The 12,371-nt window shown below is 43.0% G+C and overlaps 1 protein-coding gene across 1 annotated transcript in view; it reads left to right on the forward strand.

Moving 5' to 3' along the window:
• Nucleotides 1–12,371, forward strand: part of LOC309556569 (fibrocystin-L-like) — a gene marked incomplete at both ends in the record, with an annotated part of 290,856 nt that overhangs the window by 230,617 nt on the left and 47,868 nt on the right. Inside the window, 2 exons of the mRNA XM_082259013.1 lie at nt 4,897–5,008; nt 7,565–7,681. Of these exons, the coding sequence (XP_082115139.1) occupies nt 4,897–5,008; nt 7,565–7,681 (229 nt within the window). The remainder of the gene's footprint in view (nt 1–4,896; nt 5,009–7,564; nt 7,682–12,371) is intronic.

Below are 12,371 nucleotides of genomic sequence, written 5' to 3' on the forward strand. Positions count from 1 at the left end.
TATATATATATAACATATATATATAACATATATATATATATACTGTATATATGCAAGTGACAATCTGACACCCTAAAAAATATTTTGTTTGTGGTTATCTTCTCTCTTGCATCATGGTGTCAGATAATGATGGTCCATGTTTCAAAGTTTTTGTCCAATATTCACAAATTTTTTATGCAAGACTTACCCTATAAAATTAAATTAGAAAGAAGAGTAAATCTTATGTGAAAATTGTGTAAATCTAGGGTGAACACATTGACAAATTAATTCTTCTTTTAAAAGGAACAGTCTTCAGTATGCTTACTAAGACAGACTCCATTTTTGTTGTTATTATATTGCTTTCCACTAAAATATTTGAACTGTAGACAAAAATCATAACCTAAGTATTTTGTTATATGCCCAATATGTTTCCTACCTTATACTTATGGCTTCAAGTATACACTATGCCCACAGCTTAACCACTTAAGCCCCGGAAGATTTTACCCCCTTCCTGACCAGGGGGTATTTTGCGATTCGGCACTGCGTGACTTTAACGGACAATTGCGCGGTCGTGCGACGCTGTACCTAAAAAAATTTGGCGTCCTTTTTTTCCCACAAACAGAGCTTTCTTTTGGTGGTATTTGATCACCTGTGCGATTTTTTGATCACGCGCTATAAACAAAAAAAGAGCCTCAATTTTGCAAAAATAGCAATATTTTTCACATTTTTTTATATGAAATTCCCCCAAAAAAAACGTAGAAATCAAAATTTTTTAACATTTTCGGCCAATTTGTTTTATGCTACCTATGTTTGGTAAAAAAAATCGCAAAAAGCGTATTTTGATTGGTTTGCGCAAAAGTTATCGCGTTTACTAACAAATGGAAAGATTTTTGTAATTTTTGTTGTTTTTTTTTTTAACGCGTAATGGCGGCGATCTGCGATTTTTTTGCGGTACTGCGACATTGCGGCGGACAGATCGGACCCTTGACTGACATTTTTGCCACTTTTGGGGTTACCAGTGACATTTCTACAGTAATCAGTGCTATACATATGCACTGTTACTGTAAAAATACACTGGTAGTGAAGGGGTTAACTTTATTTGGGAGGGAGGGGCTGTGTGTGTCCCTAGGGGCGTGCTTTCTACTGTGATTGGCTGTGGCTTGAGCTGTAAGGACACTGATCAACGGATCTATATAGTAGATCCGTGTGATCAGTGTTTTTACACCGAGGAGAATGACAGGTGGCTTGTTTACACAAGCCGCCTGACTTTCTCCCTCTCCCCCACCGATCGCCGAGTGGCCGGCGGACATCGGGTCCGCCGGTCACACGCGCGGGGGGGTCCGTGACCACGCGGGAGCGGGAGCGCGCCTCCGGGGGCGCGCGCTCGCTCCCTAGACCCTCACAAGCTAGTGACGTAGCCCTACGTCACTTTGCCTGTGAGGGGCTGACTGCCGACGTAGATCGGCGTTAGGCAGTCGGCAAGTGGTTAATGCCCTTAATTTCTTGAAAACACAGTAATCGCCCAGCTGATAGATGACTATAGGAAAATAAAAACTGAAGTTTGGTTTCTTTGTTCACCTCTTTCCCCTAGGTTGTAATTCCCCATGGCACAGACAGCAATAAAAAACCTGATCATTTTTAACCTCTCCCTTGTTTATCCTATACTTAAAAAATGGGCTTTAAATGCATATACAGGTGCATCTCATAAAATTAGAATATCATCAAAAATGTATTTATTTCAGTAATTCAAATCAAAAAGTGAAACTCATATATTTTATATATATATGTGTTACACAGAGAGTGATATATTCCAAGCATTTCTTTCTTTTAATTTTGATGATTATGGCTTACAGCTAGTGAAAACCCAAAATTCAGTATCTCAGAAAATCAGAATATTACATAAGACCAATACCGAAAAAAGGATTTTTAATACAGAAATGTTGGCTTACTGAAAAGTATGTCCATGTACAGTATAGTATGCACTATGTACTTGGTTGGGGCTCCTTTTGCATGAATTACTGCATCAATGCGGCGTGGCATGGAGGTGATCAGCCTGTGGCAATGTTAAGGTGTTATGGAAGCTCAGGTTGCTTTGATAGTGGCCTTCAGCTCATCTGCAGTTTTGGGTCTGGTGTCTCTCATCTTCCTCTTGACAATACTCTACAGATTCTCAATGGGGTTTAGGTCAGGCGAGTTTGCTGGCCAATCAAGCACAGTAAAACCATAATCATTAAACCAGTTATTGGTAATTTTTTCGGGTTCGGGTCGACCATCGGTTCGACCCGAACATTGGCTGTTCGAGGTTCGGCCGAATTTAGAACTTTTTGCCCAGAAAGTTCGGAATTCGGCAACCAGAACCGACCAAAATGCAATGGGACAGGAAATGGGCTTTAAAAGCCCATGATTGGACCAGAACCATTAGCAAAAGCCAATTGAGGGGGCAGGAGAATGCTAGGAATGTGATTGGAGTGACTAGGGGGTCCATAGACCAATCATTAGTGAATACGCCCCCCAGTATATAAGATAGCCCCCGCCAAATTCCTAGCATTGTTATACAGGGACATGGAAGAGAGTGGAAGCAGTTCGTGGACTTCTGCTACAAAGTGTCATTTAGCATTTATTAGTGTGAGGAAAGGGATATCTAGTGTAGTTAGGGTGCTCTTTTACACTTTAGTTAGCTTTAATTTATTCAGTTTCTGTAGGGAAAGTGTTAAGTGTAAGTGGACCGTAGTGTAGTGTAGGGTTAACTGACAGTGACTGCTATGGCAGGGTGACCAAACCCTTCCATATCAGGGTGACCGCTATAGAGAAAAGCTAGTTTCTCTGAAGTCACTTTCGCTGCAGTAATATGGCTTCGCCCCCATCAGCATTCTTTTTGGCTGCAGGCGGCTATAGGGATCTTTTGAGCACATGTTTGGAGTCAGGCATGACATCTGAACATGTGTATAGGGGGTATATATACACACCCATGTATGTATATATACACCTGCACATATATAGGTGTTAAAGGAGCAGAAAAAACTACTTGCGCTAATGAAATAATTAACACCAATATAGTTACGCTCCTATCACACCTATATATGTCTAAGTGTAAAATACATATAAGTATGTGTGTATATATACCACTATACACAAGTTCAGATGTTTTGCCTGCCTCCAAAGAACCCAAAAAAATGCCCAAAAAAACGCTAGCGTCAAAAAAAAAAAAAAAATGCCCAGGTGTGTTGTTGCAGGCATTTTTTTGGGGTTTTTGGAGGCAGGCAAAACATCTGAACTTGTGTATAGTGGTATATACACATACATACTTATATGTATTTTACACTTAGACATATATAGGTGTTATAGGAGCGTAACCATATTAGTGTGAATGATTTCATTAGCGCAAGTATATATTTCTGCTACTATCACACCTATATATGTCTAGGTGTATATATACATATAAGTATGTGTGTATATATACCCGTATACACAAGTTCAGATGTTTTGCCTGCCTCCAAAGAACCCAAAAAAATGCCCAAAAAAACACTAGCGCCAAAAAAAAAAAACGCCCAGGTGTGTTGTTGCAGGCATTCTTTGGGGGGTTTTGGAGGCAGGCAAAACGTCTGAACTTGTGTATAGTGGTGTATATACACACCTAGACATATATAGGTGTGATAGTAGCAGAAATATATGCTTGCGCTAATGAAATCATTTACACTAATATGGTTACGCTCCTATAACACATATATATGTCTAATTGTAAAATACATATAAGTATGTGTGTGTATATACCACTATACACAAGTTCAGATGTTTTTCCTGCCTCCAAAGAACCCCAAAAAAGCCCAAAAAAACGCTTGCTACTAAACCGGCAAGGTGTGAAAAGCGAGAAGCCACTAACCTGTTCTATAAGTGACCTAATACAAACAATCTTTTTTTTATGGTTCTGGACATGCTACAGAGCTGAAACTTCACAGGTACACTTTTTAGACCCCCCAGATACTAAATCCAAAAGAATTTTTTTTTTTTTTTTTTTAATTTTGTCAATAATTGGCTCTCTATCAAAAATTACAATTTTTAAGAACTTTTTTTGTGTGATTAATAGTCCCTGGGGTATGACCCAGAACCTTAGGCACTTTTTAGGGGCATTTATTGGGTTTTAGGGCTTCAAAATTGTGTTTTTTGATTACCGAAGTTCGGGTCCCATTGATTTCAATGGGGTTCTGAAATCCGGGCTGAACTTTCGGGAAGTTCAGGATGTTCTGCCCGAACCGAACTTTTGAAAAGTTTGATCATCCCTAGTCAGCAGAGAGAAGCAAGAAGTGCTCTAAAATTTCCTGGTAGAGGGCTGAGCTGACTTTGCATTTCATTTGGAAATCCAGGTCCCAGAGTCTGGAGGGAGAGTGGAGAGGCACAGAATCCAAGTTACATGAGGTCCAGTATTAAGTTTTCAAAGTCAATGATGAGCTGTGTGTCAAAGTGGAGTTCCACCCAAAAGTGGAACTTACATTTATCTAATTCCTCCCTGCCGGAACCCCGCTTTAATAAAATAATTAAATTTTTGTCCTATACTGTCTGTTTTTTTTAGCACCTTAAACGTGTTTGTGTATATTAATCATTATTGGGATTTATTGCCAAAACCTATCAACCAGGTCAACCTGTTATTAGGTAATGGATAAGCTAATTTAAATGCTAGGTTCACCTTTTGCAGAAAGTAGCCTATGCAATCAAGGAGCTCCTGAAGGTATTAAAAAACTGTGCCGCTCTGTAGAATGTTCATTAGTTTAATTGTCCTTCCTTTAAGCCATTTGAGCCCCTGTTGGAAGCCTGGCAGAAAATGTTCCCAATTAAAAAAAAAATATTGTTTTAAACCACCTAGTAGTGTTTAGTTGCTCTTTAATTTCATTTTACAATAAGCTCTTCTATCTTTTTTTCTAGAATTCGGTGCTTGTTGGAAGCAGTCCCAACTTTGATTGCACTGATATTCTCACAGACAGTGACCCCAACATCAAACTTTCTAGCCAGCATCGCAGTCACAGACCTCCGACAGGTAAACTCTACATTAAGAATGACATAAAAATAATGAAAAATGTTGGGTCTTCCCAACATTTTATTCAGATGAACAAAACCTTCTTGTGTATGTTAAAGTAGAACTTAAGGCAATCGTTCCTTCCTTTTGGATAGTGTAAGTAGGGTAATAACTGTTTCTTTTTTGCCATTTGTGTCCTATTAGGGATATTTCCCTTCACTTCCTGTCCCACAGCCAAAACAGGAAGTGAAAGGAAATCCCACCAAACTGAGGGAATTCACAGGTGTCACAAGGTCAGAACCTAGTGTCCCTATTTGAAGATATTTGAAGATATCCCCTCTAGTACATTTCTGGGGACAACCCAAAAATTTGTTTTTTTTCTTTTACTCTCACTTTTGAGAGTAAGATAGCACAAAAGAGCACAGATAGCAATAGTAGCCTGACAGGTGTTCTAATCCCTCTTCACAGTGTCCAAAAAAAAAAAAAAGGTTTCCTTTAGTTATACTTTAAATAAGTGGGTCTGGAGTGGCGCTGGATTAAGTGAGGACTCAGGTAAGTATAAAGGAATGAGGGGGTGATACAATTACTGGGCCATTTTTTACCTTAATTCAAAGAATGCATTAAGGTAAAAAATGTTTAGCCTTCTAGAACCACTGTTAGTATAACTTAGATTTTCTGGGCTCAGGAGTAAGTAAAATGTTGTAAAGATTTTTCACATTTGCTTGTACTTAGGGAGTGAAACATGTTTTCTTCTATGTTCATTATGTGGACAAAATATTGACAGAAAGGAAAGTATGACCAATCAGCCATCATGGATTACATCCAGAGCTATTGCAAGGGAAAAATTGTGTAAACATATTATTTTACCAGCAGTTGATGCTACGGGTTATGTCTATAGTTACAGCTGCTCATGTCAATAAAAACAAGTTGCTACATGGCAGAGGCGTAACTAGAACCTTCAGGGTCCTGGTGCAAGAAACCATGAAGGGCACCCCTGGCCGGGGCTCTTCCCACTGATCCTGGGGCCCTTTACTCTCGTTGCAGGGCCCTTTATTATGGACCCTTTTACAAGTTCTGCAGTGGGTCCCCTTCCTGCCATCTTGGGGCCTCCCAACGGTGGTGGAATGCCAGGGCCCGGTCGCAAGTGTGACCTTTGCTATATTGGAAGTTCACCCACTGGTGTCAGTCTTTTTTATTTTTGTTGGTATTTTAATTGTATTATTTTTATCATTTTATTTTATTTTTTTACAATGTCACTGACTATGACTTTGTCCATTCAGAAAAGGAAGGAGCTGGTAAATTATATACCATATTTATCGGCGTATAACACGCGCTTTTTCCTCCTAAAAATGGAGGGCAAAGCACCAGTGCGTGTTAAACGCCGATATAGTTAAAAAAAAAAAAAGCCGGGCTGCGCTGAGAGGAAGAGGAGGGGAGCAGGACGGGCAGAGCAGAAGGAAGGACGAGTGGCTGCTGTCATAGGAAGTCCCGCCTCCTATGAAAGACAGCACAGTGGCCCAATGTCGGGACACAGGATGTGTGACATCTATCATAGGCGCTGGGACGTCAGATGACAGCGGCGGCTCGTACTCGCTTCTCTTTGCACGGCCCGCCCTCCTCTGCCTCAGAGCTGCCCGGCTTTTTTAAAAAAGTAATGCAATGTTATGGCTCTGGCGAGGCTTCATTGGGGACACTTGCACTGGCGAGGCTTCATTGGGGACACTTGCACTGGCGAGGCTGCATTGGGGACACTTGCGCTGGCGAGGCTGCATTGGGGACATTTACGCTGGTGAGGCTGCATTGGGGACACTTGAGCTGGCTAGGCTGCATTGGGGACACTTGCGCTGGCTAAGCTGCATTGGGGACACTTGCGCTGGCTAGGCTGCAGAAGACACTGCACTGGCTAGGCTGCATTGATGGACACTGCGCTGATGAGGCTGCATTCATGGGCACAGGTAAGACTGCATTTGATTAAAAAAAATAGTTCTGAGTTCAATGCAGTTTATTTAAAATTTTAAGCTTTTTTCCTAAAATTTCCCTCCTAAATGTGAGATGCGTGTTATACGCCAGTGCGTGTTATACGCCGATAAATACGGTATTTATCGACCCCTTCCTGGTTCTCTATTGTGACACATTCCCTGCAGCAGCCGGCAGGAGAGGGGAGGGAGCACAGTGGGGGGCAGCACAGTGGGGGGGGGGCGGACCAGGGGAAGCACACAGGGGCCCAGAGACAGCAGCACACAAGTGAACTGGATAGGAGGAGTGGCAGGGGCAGAATACAGAAGAATCAATCTCCTCCATTTTCCTCCTTCAGCTATAGGAGGAAAAAGGAGGACAGTGATTTCTCTACATGCTGTCCCCATCGCCCCTTCTATCCAGGTGTACAGGGGAGCTGCACAGGCCCCCTGGAGCATGGGGCCCGGTTGCAATTGCAACCCCTAAAACCCCTGTAGTTACACCCCTGCTACATGGCACAGTACAATCTATTGTAGTAATTTGCATTCTTGTCAGAAATCTTACTTTATTGAGTAAGTGTATAGATACGAGGTGTGATATGTATTGCATTTTCTCCAACAGAAGGCAGAAGTGGCATCTGCTGGCCAACCTTTGCCTCTGGTCATAACTCAGCCCCAGGAAAGCCGATGGCAGGAGTATTGAACTACAATGCAATCAGTGGACTAATGACCGTGGAAGGTAATCTTTCATAGGACCTTATATGTTCATAACTGCTCCTAAATTTATATGCATGTTGTTTATGATTTAATCAATACTCCAGGCATAAATCATAAGCTCAATCACACAGGGGTTGATTTACTAAAGGCAAATTTGCAAGTGAAGTTGAACTTTGCAAGAGAATTGGCTCCAGAACATATTGACTGAGATGAAGCTCTGCTGACTTCCTTCATCCAATCAGGTGCATGCAAAAATGCATTTTATTTATCGTCTTTGCACACAATTAGGTGTTCTTTGCAAAGTGAAATTTCACCACATTCACTAAACTAAATTCCTTTTCAAAGTGCAACTTCCCTTGCAAAATGAATAGTCTATTTGTCTAGATCGCTCCCCAGTCTCCGTATATGCTCCATGTATATTTTCTGCATCACTCCTACAGCAGGAGGCATGCTCCTTGTCCACAGTTCAATAGTACTGGTGCTCATCTATCTGAGCGATAACTTTTAAAAAATGGCTGATGGAATTTAGCTTCCTTTTTTTTTTTTTTTTTTTTTAGAGGGTAAATTTATTGTCATTCAAAAAAAGGCAATTATAACAGTATCCAATATGCAGAAAGCATAGTGTAGAATACAGGTATGAGTACATTCGATCACATAGTCTTGCAGTATCAAAATTTACAACAGTAGTACATCTTCCATGTTACAGAAATGGGTATAAGAAAGTTTGTGCATTCTTAGGACATAGCCCACCAAGTGTATGATGACATGCAGAATGTGCAATATTTGTACATGTTATACATCAGGGGTATTGAATTAAAATTCATGGAGGTCCGATTAGTAAAATTTTCTTCCAGCAGAGGTCCAGATTGCATTTGTGTGTGATGACTCGGATTCTTTACATCACAGCCCAGGTGTGCAGGCACGACAGCCCATTCATTTGCATGGGCTGCTGTGTCTGCGTTTTCTGCTGGGGAAAAAGCCGTGGCACCTTTTTAAAAATGCAGTCACATGGAAACTGCATGGGGCATTTGCACTATGCAATTTCCATGTGCGGGAAACCACACCTTGTATTCAAGAGTCAATGGTACCCCTGCATGTTTTCTGTGCAGCTGCTTATTCCCCCTACACATCACCACCCACCACACACAGCACTGTCCCCCTTCACATCACCACCTCCTCACACACAGCAATGTCCCCCTTCACATCACCCCCCTTCACACACAGCACTGTCCCCCTTCACATCACCCCCACCACACATAGCACTGCCCCCCTTCACATCACCACCCCCTCTCACACAGCACTGTCCCCTTCACATATCACCCCCTACAGCACTGCCCCTTTCACATCACCACCCCCCACCCCCACACACACATACACACACACAGCACTGCCTCCCTTCACATATCACTCCCGCAGCACTGTCCCTCTCACATCCCCCCAACAGCACTGCCCCCTTCACATATCCCCCCATAGCACTGCCCCCTTCCCATATCCCCCCACAGCACTGCCCCCTTCACATATCCCCCCACAGCACTTCCCCCTCTTACATCCCCCCAACAGCACTGCCCCCTCTCACATCCCCCCAACAGCACTGTCCCTTTCACATCCCCCCCAATAGCACTGTCCCTCTCACATCCCCCCCAACAGCACTGTCCCTCCCACATTCCCCAACAGCACTGTCCCTCTCACATCCCCCAACAGCACTGTCCCTCTCACATCCCCCAACAGCACTGTCCCTCTCACATCCCCCCAACAGCACTGTCCCTCTCACATCCCCCCAACAGCACTGTCCCTTTCACATATCCCCCCAACAGCACTGTCCCTCTCACACATCCCCCAACAGCACTGTCCCACTCACACATCCCCCCAACAACACTGTCCCTCTCACACCCCCCCAACAGCACTGCCCCTCTTACATATCCCCCCAACAGCACTGTCCCTCTCACATTTCCCCCCAACAGCACTGTCCCTCTCATATCCCCCCAACCGCACTGTCCCTCTCACATCCCTCCAACAGCGCTGTCCCTCTCACATCCCTCCAACAGCACTGTCCCTCTCACATCCCCCCAACAACACTGTCCCTCTCACATCCCCCCAACATCACTGTCCCTCCCACATCCCCCAACAGCACTGTCCCTCCCACTTCCCCTAACAGCACTGTCCCCTTAACCTCCCCTCCATAGCACTGCTTCTTTCACACACCCCCAGCGCTGTCCCCCTTTACATCACCCCCCACCCACACACACACACACACCACTACCCTCTTAACATATCACCCCCACAGCACTGCCCCCTTCACCCCCCCCCCCACAGCACTGCCCCCCTTTACATGAATCCCCACACACCACACTAACCCCCTGTACATGACCCCTACACCCCATCCTTCACAACTTCACAGCCCTGTCCTCCCTTCACTCTCCTACCTTACACAGAGCGGAGAGCAGGAGGCTGGACAATCTTGAACCGAAAGCAGAGCAGCACCACATGGAGAGAGTCTGTGTGACTCCCAGCCAATCACCTCCCGCCTCCCAGCAGCCAATCACCTCCAACGTGAAAAGTTAATTCAGGCAGCTACCTCTCTCCATTCAATGCCGGTCCTGCCCCCAGTCCAGACCTGTCCCGCATCCGGCCATCCACCCTACTCTGCTAATGACAGCAGCAGAAGCAGGGAAGAAAAGCAGCAGCCAAATGGCGTGATCGCGGCGGTCCTGAAAGAGCCAGCAGCTCGGGACGGACGCGGACCGTGGGCCGCCATTTAGTGATGCCCGTTATACATGATTGTCATCCCTAATCTTCCTGTGTCATTGAATAAAATTTATATATTTTTATAGCCATTTTTCTGTTATTTTTGGCACACTTAAATCCCCAATTCCCAGTGTCTTTCTGGTTACTCCCCCACTTCCCCTTTTCTCTCCCCAACCCTATTTTTCCCCCTCCCTTTCATCTCCCCTTTCCCCAGAGAGACCTGGAACATACTCTATATTCTAAAATTTAGCTTCCTTTTTATTTATTTTTCTAAGGCGTAAATGTATTGATATTTAATAGAAAGAAAATTATAACAGTATCCACAATGCAAAAAGCATAGTGTAGAATACAGGTATGAGTACATTCGATCACATAGTCTTGCAGTATCAAAATTTACAACAGTAGTACATCTTCAATGTTACAGAAATGGGTAAAAGAAAGACTGTGCTTTCTTAAGACATAGCCCTTTGATTACTGTAGGAGCATATAGAACCTAACATAGAAATACAAAAAACAGTAAAACTAAGTTATAGTAATTGTTTCCACACCGAGTGAATAGTTATGGGTTGTATAAATGTTCCGTAAATTGGTCCATTTCCCATATACCTCCACTTTAATATATACCACATCTACACATATCTTAGACAATAACATCCCCAGAGATCGAAGTGAGCCAACCTGCCCAAATTTTCTCAAACTTTTTGGGGCATGCCCTAGAAATGTTCGCTATTTATACATAGGTAACACTTTGTTAACCAGGTCTATTCAGAATTTAAGTGTAGGGGTGTAGACTCCACTTAAGTGCCAGGGCTTTTTAAGCATAAAAAATACTATCCTCAATAGAGCCTTTTTAGAGCTGGGAAGATCCTCCTCCCCAAAGTTCCCCAAGAGACATCTAGCTGGGTAACAGATATTTGGAAGAGCTAACTTGTTTTCTAGGAACCCAAGGATTGCCTTCCAATATCTCTCAGTACAAGGACACTTCCAAATCATGTGGAAGTAGTCACCCGCCTCAGCATGACATCAATGGTACTTTGGTGTGGTCGCTCTACCCATTTAATATAAACGTCCTGGAGAATAATAGACTCTGTGTAGGTAATGAAATTGTATAAGCTTGTCTCTTGCTGATGTTACAGAGGACAGCATAGACTCCACCACCTTCGCCCATGATTCCTCCGTTAGTGAGGGAATTTCAGATTTCCATTGATCAGCTATCCTATCCATCCTAGGAGAAGAGGAGGTCAGAAAGAGTAGATAGTATCTAGAAATAAGTTTTGAATGTTCGCCCTCAAATAAGAGCTTCTCTAATGTAGCAGGAGAGAGTGATATCTCTGTTAGCCCAAATTGTGCAGCTACCGCATAACGTAGTTGCAAGTATCAGAAAAAATATTGATTAGGGATCCTTTACTTGATCTGGAGGGCCCTAAATAATTTAAAAGTATGATCCTCAAACAATTGGTGCGTATATTTGATTCCAAAAGTAGCCCAACACTCCCCATCTGGTATCTTGTATATTTCAGTTAGTTGGGGATTATGCCATACAGGAGTGGTAGGTGAGTTGCTCAGAGGAGTACTCCCTATTCTGCTATTACATACATGAAATATTTTGTGTGAGAGTTTAAGAATATCTGCCCTGACTGAGGCAAAACATTAATCCATGCCTCAAAAGAGTGAACCACGATGGCTTGAGTAGCTACAGAAGCAATCTCTAGATTCAGAAAGAACCACCAATGTATATGTGTTAATCGAGATGCCAAGTAATAGCATTGCAGATTCGGCAAAGCCAAACCTCCCGTATTGGGCAAATGAAAAGTGTCAAGGGAGACTCAAGGTGGTTTAGGACCCCATAGAAATGTGGAAAGTATATTATTTATCTCCCTGAACAGTTTTCTGGGTATATAACTTGGGGCATGCCAAAATACATATAGAAACCTGTGAAGGTATATCATTTTAAATATATTCATTCG

This window comes from Pelophylax lessonae (assembly GCF_965119305.1).
Source record: "Pelophylax lessonae genome assembly, chromosome: 5".
Classification (NCBI taxonomy): Eukaryota; Metazoa; Chordata; class Amphibia; order Anura; family Ranidae; genus Pelophylax; species Pelophylax lessonae.